Source organism: Balaenoptera acutorostrata, chromosome 17 (genome assembly GCF_949987535.1).
Source record: "Balaenoptera acutorostrata chromosome 17, mBalAcu1.1, whole genome shotgun sequence".
Taxonomy (NCBI): Eukaryota; Metazoa; Chordata; class Mammalia; order Artiodactyla; family Balaenopteridae; genus Balaenoptera; species Balaenoptera acutorostrata.
The window spans coordinates 52,495,736-52,517,853 of record NC_080080.1 but is presented as its reverse complement, the minus strand read 5'-3'; the positions used below and the strand labels follow the sequence as shown (position 1 = coordinate 52,517,853).

Below are 22,118 nucleotides of genomic sequence, written 5' to 3'. Positions count from 1 at the left end.
CTTTTCCTTAGGTTTTTAGTGACCTCTTAATAGGAAAGCTCTGAGCTGGAAGGATAAATGGGAAATGGTCATTCATTCACACATCTCTTAGGGACTTAGTTGTGTAACATACTATAGCACAAGAATGAAGTATGATGGCTGCTTCCAAGATGTTCATAATTTACCGGTTGTAAGCAAAAGTTAAAAAAAAGTACTTTTATCATTGGTGCAAAAAAAAAAAAAAAACACTGAAAAACAACTGTAAGAGTGTAAAAGAAGGGTGACCATTGACTTGAAATATTTCCCTAAATATATGCACCTAATTTATTATGGAAGATGTTTCAATCACTTGAGACTGTGGTATAATACCTATAATCAAATTCTGTACATAGAAAATATTTTATATATGTGTTTAATTGCATTATTAATGACTGGAAAAAAAACAAGCATTGAGAAGGAATATATTATTAAAATGCCAAATTACTTCAGAACAGTGCATTTCTACTCTTGAAAGTAAACAGTCATGTCAGTAATTTTTATACAAAATACAACACCATAAAATATTATGCTTCCTTGTTTAGAAAACCTGCTGAAGGCACAGCAGAAAGTAAACCCCAACAACCTGATGATTCTCACAGCATATCTGTCCATGTTAAAAAAGCACGTGGTGGCCGTACTTTATATGGACGAAAAAAGTCTGAAGAGAAGTTAGTAGAATTCATGGCTATCTTAAAAAAATTGTAAGTATTTTAAATATATTACTTCTTGTAGTTGAATAATTCTTTTGAATAGATTTTTTAAAAAGTTAGTTGTTTGCAGCTAAGTGTACTTTATTTACAAACTAGCACTAATGATTGATTCAGGAGAGCTGGAAATACTGGAGACTGATTCTAGATCAGTGCAATTTTCATCATTCAGACTTCATGGCATAGAACGGATGTGTTGGTACTATATCCAATTGTGGCACATCATTTTAATTTTAAGTTGCAAGCAAAATATTATTTTATGTTATTTAATGATTATGCTAAACCAAAATTATGTTTAAGATTTCACTAACTTATGGTTAGGCAGTCCTTCACAAATTTAAACTGTCTTCCCCAACAAAGAGCCTTTAAATAAGCTTACCTCATATTCTCTTTAATTTTCTGGAGTGCTTTGTGCTGTGACTGGGGTACAACTGCCTGAAGAAGATGAAGTTGGAGAAAAGGGGGATTAAATCTGGGTGGAGGCTGGTTATTAAAGATGGTATTGGATTTGTGAATACAGCTAAAGTTGAAAGGAAACCATGGAACAGTGTTGGATACTGGAATTGAGATTGACAATAGAAACAAAGCCAGAAGTAAAAGTATCATGCTAGAATTGAGGCTAAAAGACCAGTAGCGTGGATGAGAAATGAAAAATCTGGTATTTATGTTTAGAGAAATACACTAAGAATTCTATGCCATAAGTACTTTTCTTCAATTGTAATTGCAAGTTTGAGAAAATATGGTCAGAGCTTCCAGGAAATTTGAGAATGGTCAGATTTCTGATGCTTTTACTTATAAGAATGACAAAAAATAAACACAGCAAAGACTAGTTACTTTATAGGAAAGCATGTGTGAGGGAATTGTAGAGAGGGACATCATAACCACCTGCCATACAGGGGTACCGTTAAACTGGTAAGCTGTAAAAAATAGGAAATTTAACTAGAATGTGTTCAGTGAATGTGTTAAAAATATACTTGATAGAAAAATCACTAAAGCACTGAAAGTTATTGGAGCTATAGGATGCTAAGGCCATTTTCATTCTTAATGAAATGTCAGCCATAATGTTGAATAAAAATGTACTGGATTAAAAATTTTAAGTGTCTAGAAACCCATGAATCACTCATTGCTGATTTCAGATTGTGCTGGGCTGCAGAATTTTCAATGGATTTTCAATCCTCATCTTTCTGAAAATTAAAAGGTAGCAGTTTCTGGATAACAAAATTTCTTATCTTAGATACAGGAGGAGCTCAAGTGGCTATGGTTCTCCAGCAAGGTGTCAAAATACTAGGAAGTAAATCTACATTCAAGTCAGGATGGAAACAAGAAATGGATGAGAGCCAAGCACCATGTGAGCAATGGACTGAAGTGAAAAGGGGTCATGATAGAAGGTTATCTAAACACAAGGGAGAATAAACAAAGAAGCTACTGCTACATCCTGATGTGGACCTCGGTGGAGTCCATATAACAACCAGTCTCCAAATACTGTAGACAATAGATGCTGGGACAATGGTAATCTCCAGAACCCACTCTTCACTCACATGTGACACAATGGGTGGGTGGGTAGGCAGAGGAGATCCTGAAGTACTTCAAGCTCCCACTTTCAGTGGCTCAGAATTGTCCAAATGTGACTCTTCAGAATGAGGGTCTTGACTGCTGCCAATGAGTGGGGCTGTGACACCCACTGAGTTAAATAGCAGAGTAAATGAGGAGGAAACTCACTTTTATGAGATGTTTAATATTCGCACAAAGCCTTAAAATCTACACATAAAATTTCTGATTGAATCCTCACATCAGTGCTTTGAAGTGGATATGATAAACTAGTAAGTAAAAGAGCAATGAATGTGCTAAATCCACAATCTATGACTGTTCTACAGACATGATTTTTATCTTCTTGTCTCCTTGGTATATGAGTGAATTTTTTCTATTACTGTGTAACAAATTACATAAATATAGTGGCTTGAAACAACATACATTTATTATCTCTCTGCACAAAGTTTAACTGCTCATGTCTCAGAAGGCTTCAATCAAGGTATCTGCCAGACTACACTCTTTTCCAGAGCATGAGGTCCTCTTCCAAAATCACATGTGTTGTTTGCAGAATTTAATTCCTTTTGGTTCTAGGACTGAGGTCTTTACTTTCTTCCTGGCTCTAGTTGAGGGCTCCTCTTAGCTCCTAGAGGTCACGCAGGTCCTTGCCATATCATTCTCTCTCAGACCTTCTCACAACATAGAAGCTTAAATCTTCAAAACCAGCAATGGAGAGTCTCTCTCTCTCTATGTCTGTGTCTCTGTCTCTCTCTCTCTCATTCTGCTAAGATGATGTCTTATATAACCTAATTAAAGGCATTCATATTCCATCACCTTGGCCATAGTCTATTGGTTAGAAACAAATCATTGCTTTTGCCTCCACTCCCCTAAAATGCAGGGAGAGGTGATTGAGGGTCCCCTTGGGGTATGCTAGCCATATTTGGTAACATTGTGACTCTGTTAATCACATTTGTAATGGGTCTGTATGCTTTATGTATTCACACAAAAGTAGTTCAACTAAAATCTGTTTAATTGATGGATAAGTTGTCTTGTCTATAAGCCCTCTGTTTATCTTTAAATGAACCATGATCAGGTCCACAGACTACTTGAGTGATGTCATTTATACATGTAAAAAAGTAACTACCTTATACTCTCTAAAATTCTTCACTTTGTCATCCTACTTGAAAAATATTTTAAAATATTTATTTAATTAATAAATTTATTTGGCTGCACTGGGTCTTAGCTGTGGCACAAGGGATCTTTAGTTGCGGCATGCAAACTCTTAGTAGCAGCATGTGGGATCTAGTTTTCTGACCAGGTATCAAACCTGGGCCCCCTGCATTGGGACCGTGGAGTATTAGCCACTGAATCACCAGGGAAGTCCCCCTATTTGAAATTTTAACAAATTAATTTTGAGTAACAGTAGCCTCTTTTTAAAGAAATGCAAATATGCTTGACAAGATTAAGAATATTGATTATTGATAACTTGGTGTATTTTGGCTTAATCATATCGATTACTTCTTAACTTATACTTCAGTTCAGCAACTCTGAGTAAACAGTGCTAGATGGGAGGAAGGATAAATGATGTTGAAACATTAAAATTGTTGCAAAGGGCACGTATGGGGAATGTCACCAGAGAGGAAGGGTTTGAGTAACTACAGTACACTGTAATAGGGAAGTGTGTGTGGAGAACAGACAATGGGAGGGAGAGATGAGAGAGAGAAAACAGAGAATTGAGAAACTTTCTGTTAAATTTTGTATTTTGAGGTATATAAGATTGAATATAAGCTTATCATATGTGTTAGTTAAATTTTGGATTGTAAATGACAGAAACCGATTCTGGCTAATTAAAACAAACAACCAAAAAAAGGGAGGAGGTAGAGGGGGAACCTGTGGAAGAATATTGGACAGCTCCCAAAATGGAGAAGAAGTATTCGATGCTGGATATGATATGCACCTCTGGGTATCTCTTTTTTATTTTTAAACGTTTTATTTTATATTGGAGTATAGTCAATTAACAATGTTTTGATAGATCCAGGTGTACAGCAAAGGGATTCAGCCATAAATATACATGTATTCTTCCTCACCCAAACTCCCTTCCCATCCAACCTGCCACATAACATTAAGCAGAGTTCCCTGTGCTCTATAGTAGGTCCTTGTTGTTTATCCATTTTAAAAATAGCAGTGTGTACATGTCAATCCCAAATTCCCTGACTATCCCTTACCCCCATCCTTCCCCCCGGTAATCATAATTTCCTCTGTCGAAGGATATTGAGGTTGCTTCCATGTCTTGGCTATCGTAAACAGTGCTGCAATGATCACTGGGGTGCATGTATCCTTTCGAACCATGTTTTTCTCCAAATATATGCCCAGGAGTGGGATTACAGCATCATATGGTAGCTCTATTTTTAGTTTTTTAAGAAACCTCCATATCGTTCTCCATAGTGGCTGTACCAATTTACATTCCCACCAACAATGTAGGAGAGTTTCCTTCTCTCCACACCCTCTCCAGCATTGGTAAAACATTGGACTCAATCAGATACTACTATTTTTGATTGAGGGTTATTAGGCTCACACTTTAGTTTCAGGGATAGGGAGTCAGATTGTTGTAGTTTGTTTTCAATACTCACCTCTTGAATAAATGCTGATGCGGGCTGTACATTATAATTTACAATTTTATTGAAGTTATATTCAATTGGTAAGAGATAGCATTTCAAAAGAGAAAGTATTTCAGAAAGAGGGGAAATGGATCATGAATAAACAATATTAAAAGCAATGAATTAATATATGGCTTGGAATTTTAATTTATAAATAATTTTGATTTTATTTTTCATTTATTAATGAATTCAATATATACTTTTGAATTCCCACATGTTTCTGAAAATACTCTTGGTATTGGGACTGCAGTGGTGAACAGGCAATATTTTTGCCCTTATGGGGAGCTTATGTTCTAATGTAAGAGAGATAATAAACACATATATATTATGTTAGTGATAAGTATTAGAAACAAAAACTAGTGCTGAATAGGTGTATAGGGCATGATGGAAATGATTAGAGAAGTCAGATAATTTAATGAAATGAGAGAGATAGTGAATCAAATATCTTGGAGAAGTGAATTCCAGGCAGAGGAAACACAAGTACAAGAGCTCAGGATGGCAATGTGCTTTGCAAATTGAAAAAAAAATTAGCAAGGGAGGCCAGTGTTGTGAAAGTGCCTGAATGAGGGGAAGAGTTGGTGGAAATGAGGCTTCAGAGGTAGCTGAACAAGATCACTACTTAGGGTTTGTAGGTTGTGGTAGATTTTTAATCTTGGTGTGATAGGCAAAATGGGAATGATGTGTTTTGATTTACATGGTAATGGGTCATGTGTGGAGAGTCCACTGTGGGTGCCAGGAGGAGATTTGGGATGACTTGGCAGAGACTATATGAAATTGGTCTAGGCAAGAAATGACTGTGGCCTGAATTCTGTTTTAGGGAGTTCAATTTGACATGTAGAATTTGACTTACTTTTTTAAAAAGACATGAGCTAGTTGATAATGGATGGCGCTGGAGCATAAGGCCCATACCTGGCCATCACAAGACAACTCTCAGAATGGGAGAAAATATTTGCAAATGAAGCAACTGACAAAGGATTAATCTCCAAAATATACAAGCAGCTCATGCAGCTCAATATCAAAAAAACAAACAACACAATCAAAAAATCGGCAGAAGATCTAAGTAGACATTTCTCCAAAGAAGATATACAGATTGCCAACAAACACATGAAAGAATGCTCAATATCACTAATCATTAGAGAAATGCAAATCAAAACTACAATGAGGTATCACCTCATACCGGTCAGAATGGCCATCATCAAAAAATTGACAAACAATAAATGCTGGAGAGGGTGTCGAGGAAAGGGATCCCTCTTGCACTGTTGGTGGGAATGTAAATTGATACAGCCACTATGGAGAATGGTATGGAGGTTCCTAAAAAAACTACAGATAGAACTACCGTATGACCCAGCAATCCCACTACTGGGCATGTACCCTGAGAAAACCATAATTCAAAAAGATACATGTACCACAATGTTCATTGCAGCACTATTTACAATAGCCAGAACACGGAAGCAACCTAAGTGTCCAGTGACAGATGAATGGATGAAGAAGATGTGGCACATATACACAATGAAATATTACTCAGCCATAAAAAGAAACAAAATTGAGTTATTTGTAGTGAGGTGGAGGGATCTAGAGTCTGTCATACAGAGTGAAGAAAGTCAGAAAGAGAAAAACAAATACTGGATGCTAACATACATATATGGAATCTAAAAAAAAGAGTGGTTCTGGTGAACCTAGGGGCAGGATAGAAATAAAGACACAGACATAGAGAATGGACTTGAGGACACGGGAAGGGGGAAGGGTAAGCTGAGATGAAGTGAGAGTGTAGCATTGACATATACACACTACCAAATATAAAATAGATAGCTAGTGGGAAGCAACCGCATAGCACAGGGAGATCAGCTCGGTGCTTTGTGACCACCTAGAGGGGTGCGATAGGGAGGGTGGGAGGCAGATGTAAGAGGGAGGGGATATGGGGATATATGTATATGTATAGCTGATTCACTTTGTTATACAGCAGAAACTAACACAACATTGTAAAGCATTATACTCCAATAAAGATGCTAAAAAAAAAAAAAAAAAAAAAGCTGAACAGTTTTCAATTGATGTTCCTGGAAGTACATTACATTACTTGCTCAACTTGACCACCAACAAGGAGAATGCTGGGCAATTCATCTAATGCTCTCACATGTTCATATTTGATTACATTGTCTATAGCATCACCAGCTTTAAAAATACAATTATGGATTTCTTTGGTAAAAATAATTGGTTTCTTTATAAATGGCTAATTTCTGGGAAAAAAAGTGATGTGCATATGTATTTGTGGGGGCTGTAGAAAGGGTAGGAGAAGAGACAAATTTATAAATGAGTGGTGAAAAGCAGTGTAAGATCTTCTGAGAAAACTTGGCCCAAATGTTTTTTCTCCTACTTTCTCCAATTAAAGATGTTTCCTTTGAGGGAATGAGGCATCTGAAGATCTTTATGTTTCAGTGGAGCAGTGATGCAAAGCCACTTCTCAGGAATGACTCAGAGGAATTGCTCCCTAAAAGGACATGAGGACTTTTGCTTTTTAGATTCAAGCTTTTTAAAATCCAAAGGCAATATGGTTCTTACAGTGCTGTTTTCTAGTGAAATGGCGTATAAGATGAGGAATTGTCATCTCAAACTATGTTTTAGGGCTACATGCTACTGAGAGAAAAACACTTTGTGGGTTATTAATTCTGTTAAAAATACAGAATCAGGTTAAAAACTAAGTGAAGTTGGAAAGGTCCTCTCCTCTAGAAAAGAAAGTCTTTATTTGAAGCTAAAAGAGAAAGTAAGACAATAACGAATTGTGTAAATGCTAAAAGTAATTTAGATTTCTGACAGAAACAGTGATCATTTATAAGAATAGAAGCTAAAAAGAGAGCTATCTGTGTTAAGGAGATGAGTTAGCCAAGGACAGAGATTAAAAACTCCTTGACCGTAGATTTACAGTATAGAAGAGCAAGGCACTGAATCTTGGCCCACCAATGACAGAGTTAAAGTTACATTCGGGATGCACATATTGCAAAATGCCTGGACTTTGGAGTCAGGAAGAAATGTGTTCTGAACTGGACTCCTCTAGTTATTAGTTGTATGACTTTGGGCAAATTTCTACCTCTTGATACATAATTCACTAATCTATAAAATGGGCACAATTATTAACCTCAGAGGACCATTGTTGTTGCGAAGCCTAAATGAAGTTAAAAATGTAAAGCCCCACAAATATTACTTGGTCCATCATAGGCCCTTTGTACAAGTCAATCTTCCCTTTCCCAAAGAATCTTCCATATCATGATAGAATTTTTTTATAAAAGTAGCCAGTGATATTTTTGTACTGGAGTTTCAGAAGTTACTAATTGGTCACAAATTAACTAGTGTTTAAGAAAATTATATCTTGTGTCTTTCTTCTATTGTTTGGAAATAAGCAAATGCCCTCAATTACATAGTTCTTGTAAAAAAATTTGTTTTCACTGTATAGTTACGTCTTAGTCCATTTGAGTTGCTATAAAAAAAATACAATAGACTGGGTGGCTTAAATAACAGAAATTTATTTCTCACAGTCAGTTCTGGAGGCTGGGAAGTCTAAGATCAAGGCACCTGCAGATTCCTTGTGTGGTGAAGGCCCACTTCCTGGGTCATAGGTGACCCTCTTCTTGCTTTGTCCTCACATGGAAGAAGTGGTGAGAGCTCTCAGGGTCTCTTCTTACACTCAGTGTCCAATGTGTGAAACGGGGGTTCCCTGAACCAACAAGCAGTTCAACTCAATTTTGATGCTACCTACTCAGAGATAGCAACAGATTTCACAGCTTTTGGGTTCAGTCCTACAACTACTGTCTTTTCTCCATCCCATCCTCCCCTTTCAGACACCAGTTGAAAGCCTGTGCTTCTGACTGACCTACTACAGATTAGAGGTTCCCACAACCCCCTTCTTGGACTTCAGATACCAGTCACAAGTCCAGATTGTTACCTGTACTTCTGACAAACTGACTATAAATCACAGGTTCCCATGGTCCCTTCTTTGGGTTCAATTAATTTGCTAGAGCAGCTCATAGAACTCAGAGAAACAATTTGCTTACTAGTTCACTAGTTGATTATAAAAGGATATAACTCAGGAACAGCCAGATGGAAGACATCCATAGGACAAGGTATGTGGGAAGGGATGTGGAGCTTCCATGCCCTCTTGGAGCACACCATTCTCCCCAAATCTTCACGTGTTTATCAACCTGGAAGCTCTCCAAACTCTGTCCTCTTGGCTTTTTATGGAGGCTTCATTACATACTCAAGAGTGATTAAATCATTGGCTATTGGTGATTGATTCAACCTCCAGGCCCTCTTCCTCCCTGGAGGTTGGGGTGGGGTGGAGAGGTGAGGTGCTGGGGGTTGGGGGTGGAGGGTAGGACTGAAAGTTACAACCCTCTAATCATATGGTTGGTTCTCCTGGCAACCAGCTCCCTTTCTCAGGTGAAGTCCAAAAGTCACTTTATTAACCTATCAAGAGACATTTTTGTCACTGTCAACACTTAGAAAACTCCAAGGGTTTTGGGGGTTGTGAGCCAGAAACTACAAACAAAGACCAAACATATATGAGAAATAGCTTTTGGTCATCTGAATGACCAAATCTATATTTCTTATAAATCACAATATTGAAACCACTAATCCCATTCATGAGGGCTCTACCTTCATGACCTAATCATTTCCCAAATGTTCCACCTCCTAATACCACAAAACATTGGAGCTTGAGATTTTAACATAAATTTTGGGAGGACATAAATATTCAGTCCATAAGGTATATGTTATTTCAACATAGATGTGAATATTAAAGCTGAGACTTATTGCCTTGGGTGACTATTCATTTGTGCATTTCAAGTTAGAATCCTTTTTTTCATAGAAATATTTTCTAAGTATTTGGTATAAGTTCTTTCTTACTATATTAGATTTGTAAGTGTAATAGAAAGCACACATCATGCATTGAGAGATCAGAATGAATAACTCCAGTGGGAGTTTTTATCGTGTGATGTATCACAGATTTAATGACAAAATAGAGTATGATGCTTTTAAAATATTTCTTATGACAATTGCTGACATTATGACAAGATGCAAATTTTTGTTAAAAATTTAATGTCTGGACATATAAAGAACATTACTTGCTTTCCTAATGTAATTATTTAACAGTCTATTAAAGTCATCTTGAAAGTTAGTTCTAACTTTATCAAGTAAGGTGTCTTAGTTACATATGTATGAAACTGTGGATTATACATTTGGACAGAATGCTTTTATACCCAAGGAGCTGTTATCTCATAGTATGAAGAACCATTTTGGAGAGACTTAAAAAATAAGTCCAGGCTTAAGTAATACCTTATTAGAAAATCTTGGAAAGATTGATTGTTTCTAACAGAGTGTGGGTCTGCATAGTAACTCTTGTTTGTCACCTCCTGGGTCTAACTGCAGAGAGGTAATAAACAATTTGGTAGTCTTTAAAAGCCTGAAACATATTTCCTTATGTGTCTTTCCTCTCATCCATTAAACATTTATTCTTACAAAATAATGGTTTAGTTAGTTCCCTTAATATTCAAGGATGACATGATAGGCTTCTACATGTCTTGGTCTGGCTAAAGAGATAGTGGTCAGTAGTCTGTGGTGTGTTTACAACATCTATGTGTGGCTCTCAATGGATTTGTGACTATACCTCCTATCTCATGGTCTGCATGAAATTTAGTTTCAAAATGAGCCACTACATTGGGTTTGTTGCACAGCAAATTATACCATCAGGATATGGTTCAATATTCTTTCTTCAGTGTATTAGATCTTTCTTCAGTGTTCAATGTATTAGATCCTTGTCAACTAGCTGAAAACTATGCTGGCAAAAATTCTCTTAAGCATTCATTCTCTGTTTGGTTAATTGATAATTATTCTCATATTCTAGCTAAACATTTCCAAACATTACTTCTCTTCTGTTTGCTATTTGGTGTCACAAACTTAATAATTTTAAAGTTAATTGCTATTTAAGTTTTTAACATCTAAAATTCTTATTTGAAGTCAACAAAACCTGATTCTTTAGCTAAGAGAAATTATCAAATTTCTGGTTTTTAGAATGATTTCCTTGAAATAGAATTACTAGTAGATAAAAGACTAAGATATTATAATTATTAATATTTTAAGCCACATTTATTTTTGTAAGAATGAACTAATTGATATTGCCCTTAACAGTGAAATTAGCTTTAAAAATTTTTCCAATTTCATAGGACACAACAAAAGACATCACATTTGCCTTTGTTTTTGCTTCCTTCTTAAGCTGAGGTTTTCTTCATTCATTTATTGGATATTTGTATTTATTTGTGTTGGTGTGAGCTATCTGATCTTAACCTTTTCCTGTCTTTTCTATTGTGCTTTAATTGTGTACTGCTAATATAAAGAGCTTTGTTATATATTGTAGACATAAATATAATATGGATTGAGTACCATTTATGCAAAGGAGAACAAAAGCTTCAGAAAAGGATTTTGCCTAATATGTATATTTACCCCCAAATATTTGATATTTGTCCAGAATATATTTGCAGGTCATGATAGATTTTGACAAGCATCAAATAAAGAAGAAAGAATGACTTTATGTATACTATTATTGTGTAATAATATACACAATATTAGTATATAATATATATCATATCTTATTAATATAAACAGCTTTATTGAGGTATAATTTACATACAATAAAATGTGTATTTTAAAGCATTCAGTTTAATGTCTTGATGCATGAATACATCTATGAAACCATTATCACGATCAAAATAATGAACATATTCATCATTCTCAAGAGTTTCCTTGTGCAACTTTGTAGTCCTTTTCTTTTACCCAACCATATACCCAGTGCCCAAGCAACCACTAATCAGCTTTCTGCCACTATAGATTAGTTTATGTTTTCTAGGATTTTATATACATGGAATCATATAGTATATACTGTATTTTAATCTGGCTCTTTCACTCAACACAATTATTCTGGAGATTCATTCATGTTGTTTTGTGTATCAGTAGTTCATTTCTTTTTTTTTTTTTTCTGAATAGTAATCCACCCTATGAATATACAACAGTTTATTCATCTGTTGATAGACATTTGGTTTGTTTTTAGTTTTTGGCTATTACATAAAGTTGCTATGAACATTCATGTACAAGTATTAGCATGGGCAATTTGTCTTCATTTCTATTAAGTAAAAACCTAGAAATGGAGCAACTTAGTCTATGGTGAGTGTATGTTGAACTTTTTAAGAAATTGCCAAACTGTTTTCCAAAACTCTTGTACCACAAGGCATTTTCACTATTAGTTTATGAGAGTTCTAGTTCCTTTGCATTCTTGCCAAATCTTAATTTGGCCATTCTTTAAATTTTAATAACTCTAATAGGTGTGTAGTGATATATCATGATTTTAATTTGTACTTCCCTAATGACTAATGATGTTTAATGTATTTATTTGTCATTCATATATATTGTTTGGTGAAATACTTGCACAAATACTTTGCACATTTTAAAAGTGAAAACCCAATTTTAAAAAGGGAAAATATTTGCTCAAATATTGAGGATTCTTTATATATTCTGAACATATTTTTGAACATATATCAGATATATGCTTTGTAAATATTTTCCTGGTCTTTGGCTTCTCTTTTTACATTCTCTTCACAGTGATTCAAAAACTAGAAGTACTTAATTTTGATTAAATCCAATTTAATAATTTTTCTTTTATGAATCATGCTTTTGGTATTATATCTAGGAAATGTTTGCCCTACTAAAAATCTCAAAAGGTTGATCATATGTTTTCTTCTACAAGTTTTATAGCTTTAGGTTTTGCATTTAAGTCTATTATCCATTTTGAGTTAATTTTTGCAAATGGTATAAAGTATGATTAGAAGTTTTCTATTTATTTATTTATTTGTTTGTTTGTTTTGCTCATTGATATCCAATTATTCCAGTATATTTATTGAAAAGAATACTCTTTCTGGATTGCAATGCCTTTGTAGTTTTGGTGGAAATTATTTGTGCATATATGTGTGGGTCTACTTCTGGAATTTATATTTTGTTGACATATGTCTATGTTAGTCTACTATTACAGTGTCTTGATTACTATAGTTTTTAAATATGTCTTGAAATCAGGTAGTGTGAATTCTTCCATTTTGTTGTTCTTTTTCCAAAATTGTTTTAGGTTATCTTTAGTCCTTTGTATATTCATATGAATTTTAAAAATCAGTTTGTAAGTTGCTGAAAAAGAAAAGCCTGGCTGGCATTTTTACATATTTATTGCTATTTTTCCTTCAATTTTTCAATTGATTTTTTAATGTTATTTTTGTTTTAGGTAATAGAACTTATTAAATCTTACTGGGTTTTTAAAAAGTCTAGCTGTAGAGCTCATTTCAAAATAAACTTCATACAGGTAAATAATGTGTTAAACAAATAAAAACATGACTATTTTGGTTGAGAGATGGTGGGATCTGGAAATCTTTCTACTCTGTGTATAAATCCTACAAATCAGTATTACTAAGACTTCAAAGAATCTTTTTTTTTTTCTCAGTTACCCACAGTTTTAACATTTTCATCTCTTCATTTTTTTTCTGCCTGAAGTATACCCTTTAATATTTTCTTTAGTGTGGTCTGCTGATGGAAAATTCTTTCAAGTTTTGTTTGTTAGAAAAATGCCTTTATTTATTCTTCATTTTTGGATTTTTTTTTTTTTTTTTTTTTTTTTTTTTTGCTGAGAATGGAATTTAAGATTGTCAGTCATTTTCTTTTATATCTTTATGGCTTTGTTTCAACTACAAAGTCAGCTATCTGTCTCGTTGTTATGCCTTTGTTCCTCTTTTGAAAGTAATAAGACTTTACTTTTTCCTAGATGTTTTTAAGATTTTTCTCTTTGGTTTTAAAATTTTTTACTGTGATTTACCCAAAATTTGATTTTTTTTTCATCTTCAGTTTGTAGTTCTTCTTCTTTTTTTTAAAATAAATTTATTTATTTGTTTGTTTTTGGCTGCTTTGGGTCTTCTTTGCTGCGTGTGGGCTTTCTCTAGTTGCGGCGAGCAGGGGCTACTCTTCATTGCAGTTTGCAAGCTTCTCATTGTGGTGGCTTCTCTTGCTGCAGAGCATGGTCTCTTGGCGTGCATGCTTCAGTAGTTTTGGGCACATGGGTTCAGTAGTTGTGGCTCATGGGCTCTAGAGTGCAGGCTTAGTAGTTGTGGCGCATGGGCTTAGTTGCTCTGCGGCATGTGGCGTCTTCCCGGACCAGGGTTTGAACCCATGTCCCCTGCATTGGCAGTTAGATTCTTAACAACTGTGCCACCAGGGAAGTCCCTGTAGTTCTTCTCAAAGTTCAAGTTTGATGTCCTTAGTTTTGGAAAAATTTTAACCATTAATTTATCAAATGTTGTTCCTGATGAGCTCTCTTTATGCTACCCTTCTGGAACTCCACTTATTCATATGTTAGAATTTCTTATAATGTCTTATATGTTTTCTATCTTGTTTCCATCATTGGAAAATATCTTGTATTTGCCATCATTTTGTCTCATCTTGTGTATTTTTTTGCTCTTATTTTCCTGTTCACCAATTCTCTTTAGTTCATTCATGGAGTTCTTAATTTCAGTTATTGCACTTGTCATTTCTAAAAACTTCACTGGACTCTTTTTTATAGTTTATGGTTCTTTGCCAAAATCTTCATATTATCATTTAAGTTCTTGGACATTTCAGTCATAATTATTGATTTGTTATGCAATTTGGTCACATGTTAACCTTATTATATACTTGGGCTAACTATTGTTTTATTGATGTCTACTCTTATGCCAAATTCATCTGAATTAAAAATAACCTTAGCTTTATGATGTGTGTTGATAACTGGTAAGATAATTTCTTACTACTTTTATAGTTCTTACTAGTCTTACTATTTTGTTAATTAATTATATATATATAAAATAATACACATATATATATAAAATAGTAACTTTCTCATTCAGGAGCATGGTGAATATTTTGCATTTTTTTTTAGTCTTCTTTTGTGACTCTTAATAGAGTTTCATAAAGATTCTATACTTTTCTGGGGGGTAATTTCCTAGCTTTTATATCTTTTTGTGAATGTTATAAATGCATTATTTTCTTATTGTATTTTTTTCAAGACCAGGCTCAAAGGAAATTAGGGGGCACAATTTAAGAAGTACTTTTTTCTTTCAGCTTTATTGAGATATAATTGATATACAGCACTGTATAAATTTAAGATGTACAGCATAATGACTTGACTTACATGTATTATGAAATGATTGCCACAAATTTAATTTACATCCACAATCCCATATAGATACAATTTTTTTTTTCCTTCTGATAGGAACTTTTAGGATCTATTCTCTTAAAACTTTTCAAATCATTATATCTTCTGAGTATTGCAAGTATATGGGAAAGCTATTTAACTAGGTTTATATATATTTGTAACTGACTGCCTTACTGAACTAATATTTATTCTAATATATTTCAATTGACTTTATTTTAATTGTTTTAATTACCATAATACTGTCTGGGAATAATGATCATTTTATCTCCTTTCAAATAGATATACTGTGTTTTTACTTATCTTAATGCATTAAATATAACATTACAATAGTATTAAATAAACAATTGTAGGGATAGTGAGAAGCTTTTTCATGTATTTTATTTTAATAGTATGCTTCTAGCAATTTATCGTACTGTGTGATACTGTCTCTTGGTTGAAGGGAAAAAACATTTTAGAGTAGAAGCATTCTTTTAAAAAAGTCTTGAATTGCGAGATTAACCAAGATGGCGGAGTAGAAGGACGTGCTCTCACTCCCTCTTGCGAGAGCACCAGAATCACAACTGGCTGCTGGACAATCATTGACAGGAAGACCCTGGACTTCACCAAGGAGGACACCCCACGTCCAAGGACAGAGGAGAAGCCACAGTGAGACGGTAGGAGGGGCGCAATCAGAGTAAAATCAAATCCCATAACTGCTGGGTGGGTGACTCACAGACTGGCGAACACTTATACCACAGAAGTCCACCCACTGGAGTGAAGGTTCTGAGCCCCACCTCAGGCTCCCCAACCTGGGGGTCCGGCAAAGGGAGGAGGAATTCCTAGAGAATCAGACTTTGAAGTCTAGTGGGAATTGATTGCAGGACTGTGACAGGACTGGGGGAAACAGAGACCCCACTCTTGGAGGGCACACACAAAGTAATGTGTGCATCGGGACCCAGGGGAAGGAGCAGTGACCCTGGGGGAGACTGAACCAGACGTACCTGCTGGTGTTGGGGGGTCTCCTGCAGAGGCGAGTGGTGGCTCTGTTTCACCGTGGGGATAAGGACACTGGCAGCAGAGGTCCTGGGAAGTTCTCCTTGGCGTGAGCCCTCCCAGAGTCTGCCATTAACCCCACCAAAGAGCACGGGTAGGCTCCAGTGTTGGGTTGCCTCAGGCAAAACAACCAACAGGGAGGGAACCCAGCCCCACCCATCAACAGTCAAGTGGATTAAGGTTTTACTGGGCTCTGATCGCCACAGCAACAGGGAGGGAACCCAGCCCCACCCATCAACAGTCAAGTGGATTAAGGTTTTACTGAGCTCTGACCGCCACAGCAACAGTCAGCTCTACCCACCACCAGAGCCTCCCATCAAGCCTCTTAGATAGCCTCAACCACCAGAGGGCAGACAACAGAAGCAAGAAAAACTACAATCCTGCAGCCTGTGGACCAAAAACCACAGTTACAGAAAGACAGAGAAGATGAAAAGGCAGAGGGCTATGTACCAGATGAAGGAACAAGAAAAAACCCCAGAAAAACAACTAAATGAAGTGGAGATAGGCAACCTTCCAGAAAAAGAATTCAGAATAATGATGGTGAAGATGATCCAGGACCTCGGAATAAGAATGGAGGCAAAGATTGAGAAGATGCAAGAAATGATTAACAAAGACCTAGAAGAATTAAAGAACAAACAAACAGAGATGAACAATACAATAACTGAAATGAAAACTACACTAGAAGGAATCAATAGCAGAATAACTGAGGCAGAAGAACGGATAAGTGACCTGGAAGACAGAATGGTGGAATTCACTGCTGCGGAACAGACTAAAGAAAAAAGAATAAAAAGAAATGAAGACAGCCTAAGAGACCTCTGGGACAACATTAAACGCAACAACATTCGCATTATAGGGGTCCCAGAAGGAGAAGAGAGAGAGAAAGGACCAGAGAAAATATTTGAAGAGATTATAATCGAAAACTTCCCTAACATGGGAAAGGAAATAGCCACCCAAGTCCAGGAAGCGCAGAGAGTCCCATACAGAATAAACCCAAGGAGAAACACGCCGAGACACATAGTAATCAAAGTGGCAAAAATTAAAGACAAAGAAAAATTATTGAAAGCAGCAAGGGAAAAACGACAAATAACATACAAGGGAACCCCCATAAGGTTAACAGCTGATTTCTCAGCAGAAACTCTGCAAGCCAGAAGGGAGTGGCATGAAATACTTAAAGTGATGAAAGGGAAGAACCTACAACCAAGATTACTCTACCCAGCAAGGATCTCATTTAGATTTGATGGAGAAATCAAAAGCTTTACAGACAAGCAAAAGCTAAGAGAATTCAGCACCACCAAACCAGCTCTACAACAAATGCTAAAGGAACTTCTCTAAGTGGGAAACACAAGAGAAGAAAAGGACCTACAAAAACAAACCCAAAACAATTAAGAAAATGGTCATAGAAACATACATATCGATAATTACCTTAAACGTGAATGGATTAAATGCCCCAACCAAAAGACATAGACTGGCTGAATGGATACAAAAACAAGACCCATATATATGCTGTCTACAAGAGACCCACTTCAGACCTAGGGACACATACAGACTGAAAGTGAGGGGATGGAAAAAGATATTCCATGCAAATGGAAATCAAAAGAAAGCTGGAGTAGCTATACTCATATCAGATAAAATAGACTTTAAAATAAAGAATGTTACAAGAGACAAGGAAGGACACTACATAATGATCCAGGGATCAATCCAAGAAGAAGATATAACAATTATAAATATATATGCACCCAACATAGGAGCACCTCAATACATAAGGCAACTGCTAACAGCTATAAAAGAGGAAATCGACAGTAACACAATAATAGTGGGGGACTTTAACACCTCACTTACACCAATGGACAGATCATCCAAAATGAAAATAAATAAGGAAACAGAAGCTTTAAATGACACAATAGACCAGATAGATTTAATTGATATATATAGGACATTCCATCCAAGAACGGCAGATTACACGTTCTTCTCAAGTGCGCACGGAACATTCTCCAGGATAGATCACATCTTGGGTCACAAATCAAGCCTCAGTAAATTTAAGAAAATTGAAATCATATCAAGCATCTTTTCTGACCACAACGCTATGAGATTAGAAATGAATCACAGGGAAAAAAACGTAAAAAAGACAAACACATGGAGGCTAAACAATACGTTACTAAATAACCAAGAGATCACTGAAGGAATCAAACAGGAAATAAAAAAATACCTAGAGACAAATGACAATGAAAACACGACGACCCAAAACCTATGGGATGCAGCAAAAGCGGTTCTAAGAGGGAAGTTTATAGCTATACAAGCCTACCTAAAGAAACAAGAAAAATCTCAAGTAAACAATCTAACTTTACACCTAAAGAAACTAGAGAAAGAAGAACAAACAAAACCCAAAGTTAGCAGAAGGAAAGAAATCATAAAGATCAGAGCAGAAATAAATGAAATAGAAACAAAGAAAACAATAGCAAAGATCAATAAAACTAAAAGTTGGTTCTTTGAGAAGATAAACAAAATTGATAAGCCATTAGCCAGACTCATCAAGAAAAAGAGGGAGAGGACTCAAATCAATAAAATCAGAAATGAAAAAGGAGAAGTTACAACAGACACCGCAGAAATACAAAACATCCTAAGAGACTACTACAAGCAACTTTATGCCAATAAAATGGACAACCTGGAAGAAATGGACAAATTCTTAGAAAGGTATAACCTTCCAAGACTGAATCAGGAAGAAACAGAAAATATCAACAGACCAATCACAAGTAATGAAATTGAAACTGTGATTAAAAATCTTCCAACAAACAAAAGTCCAGGACCAGATGGCTTCACAGGTGAATTCTATCAAACATTTAGAGAAGAGCTAACACCCATCCTTCTCAAACTCTTCCAAAAAATTGCAGAGGAAGGAACTCTCCCAAACTCATTCTATGAGGCCACAATCACCCTGATACCAAAACCAGACAAAGACACTACAAAAAAAGAAAATTACAGACCAATATCACTGATGAATATAGATGCAAAAATCCTCAACAAAATACTAGCAAACAGAATCCAACAACACATTAAAAGGATCATACACCACGATCAAGTGGGATTTATCCCAGGGATGCAAGGATTCTTCAATATACGCAAATCAATCAATGTGATACACCATATTAACAAATTGAAGAATAAAAACCATATGATCATCTCAATAGATGCAGAAAAAGCTTTTGACAAAATTCAACACCCATTTATGATAAAAACTCTCCAGAAAGTGGGCATAGAGGGAACCTACCTCAACATAATAAAGGCCATATATGACAAACCCACAGCAAACATCATTCTCAATGGTGAAAAACTGAAAGCATTTCCTCTAAGATCAGGAACGAGACAAGGATGTCCACTCTCACCACTATTATTCAACATAGTTCTGGAAGTCCTAGCCACGGCAATCAGAGAAGAAAAAGAAATAAAAGGAATACAAATTGGAAAAGAAGAAGTAAAACTGTCACTGTTTGCGGATGACATGATACTATACATAGAGAATCCTAAAACTGCCACCAGAAAACTGCTAGAGCTAATTAATGAATATGGTAAAGTTGCAGGTTACAAAATTAATGCACAGAAATCTCTTGCATTCCTATACACTAATGATGAAAAATCTGAAAGAGAAATTATGGAAACACTCCCATTTACCATTGCAACAAAAAGAATAAAATACCTAGGAATAAACCTACCTAGGGAGACAAAAGACCTGTATGCAGAAAACTATAAGACACTGATGAAAGAAATTAAAGATGATACCAACAGATGGAGAGATATACCATGTTCTTGGATTGGAAGAATCAACATTGTGAAAATGAGTATACTACCCAAAGCAATCTACAGATTCAATGCAATCCCTATCAAATTACCAATGGCATTTTTTACGGAGCTAGAACAAATCATCTTAAAATTTGTATGGAGACACAAAAGACCCCGAATAGCCAAAGCAGTCTTGAGGCAAAAAAATGGAGCTGGAGGAATCAGACTCCCTGACTTCAGACTATACTACAAAGCTACAGTAATCAAGACAATATGGTACTGGCACAAAAACAGAAACATAGATCAATGGAACAAGATAGAAAGCCCAGAGATTAACCCACGCACCTATGGTCAACTAATCTATGACAAAGGAGGCAAAGATATACAATGGAGAAAAGACAGTCTCTTCAATAAGTGGTGCTGGGAAAACTGGACAGCCACATGTAAAAGAATGAAATTAGAATACTCCCTAACACCATACACAAAAATAAACTCAAAATGGATTAGAGACCTAAATATAAGACTGGACACTATAAAACTCTTAGAGGAAAACATAGGAAGAACACTCTTTGACATAAATCACAGCAAGATCTTTTTCGATCCACCTCCTAGAGTAATGGAAATAAAAACAAAAATAAACAAGTGGGACCTAATGAAACTTCAAAGCTTTTGCACAGCAAAGGAAACCATAAACAAGACGAAAAGACAACCCTCAGAATGGGAGAAAATATTTGCAAATGAATCAACGGACAAAGGATTAATCTCCAAAATATATAAACAGCTCATTCAGCTCAATAGCAAAGAAACAAACACCCCAATCCAAAAATGGGCAGAAGACCTAAATAGACATTTCTCCAAAGAAGACATACAGACGGCCACGAAGCACATGCAAAGATGCTCAACATCACTAATTATTAGAGAAATGCAAATCAAAACTACAATGAGGTATCACCTCACTCCTGTTAGAATGGGCATCATCAGAAAATCTACAAACAACAAATGCTGGAGAGGGTGTGGAGAAAAGGGAACCCTCTTGCACTGTTGGTGGGAATGTAAATTGATACAGCCACTATGGAGAACAATATGGAGGTTCCTTAAAAAACTAAAAATAGAATTACCATATGACCCAGCAATCCCACTACTGGGCATATACCCAGAGAAAACCGTAATTCAAAAAGACACGTGCACCCGAATGTTCATTGCAGCACTATTTACAATAGCCAGGTCATGGAAGCAACCTAAATGCCCATCAACAGACGAATGGATAAAGAAGTTGTGGTACATATATACGATGGAATATTATTCAGCCATAAAAAGGAACGAAATTGAGTCATTTGTTGAGAAGTGGATGGATCTAGAGACTGTCATACAGAGTGAAGTAAGTCAGAAAGAGAAAAACAAATATCGTATGTTAATGCATGTATGTGGAACGTAGAAAAATGGTACAGATGAGCCAGTTTGCAGGGCAGAAGTTGAGACACAGATGTAGAGAATGGACATATGGACACCAAGGGGGGAAAACTGCGATGAGGTGGGGATGGTGATGTGCTGAATTGGGCGATTGGGATTGACATGTATACACTGATGTGTATAAAACTGATGCCTAATAAGAACCTGCAGTATAAAAAAACAAACAAAACAACTAATACTAAACTTTCATTGGGTTATTTGTATGGAAATATGTTAATATAAATGTTTCAGACATTACATGAAATTTCTAAAAATCTTATATTTGTATTTGTATGGAAATATGTATGGAAATATGTTAATATAAATGTTTCAGACATTACATGAAATTTCTAAAAATCTTGTATTTGTATGGAAATATGTATGAAAATATGTTAATATAAATGTTTCAGACATTACATGAAATTTCTAAAAATCTTATATTTGTATTTGTAGGGAAATATGTATGGAAATATGTTAATATAAATGTTTCAGACATTACATGAAATTTCTAAAAATCTTATATTTGTATTTGTATGGAAATATGTATGGAAATATGTTAATATAAATGTTTCAGACATTACATGAAATTTCTAAAAATCTTATATTTGTATTTGTATGGAAATATGTATGGAAATATGTTAATATAAATGTTTCAGACATTACAGGAAACGTCTAAAAATCTTATATGTTCTGGTA

The 22,118-nt window shown here is 35.4% G+C and overlaps 1 protein-coding gene across 1 annotated transcript in view; it reads left to right on the top strand.

Moving 5' to 3' along the window:
* The window catches only part of CNBD1 (cyclic nucleotide binding domain containing 1), a 404,631-nt gene that overhangs the window by 65,639 nt on the left and 316,874 nt on the right, over nucleotides 1–22,118 (top strand). Inside the window, 1 exon segment of the mRNA XM_057531908.1 lies at nucleotides 561–719. Coding sequence (XP_057387891.1) covers nucleotides 561–719 — 159 coding nt within the window.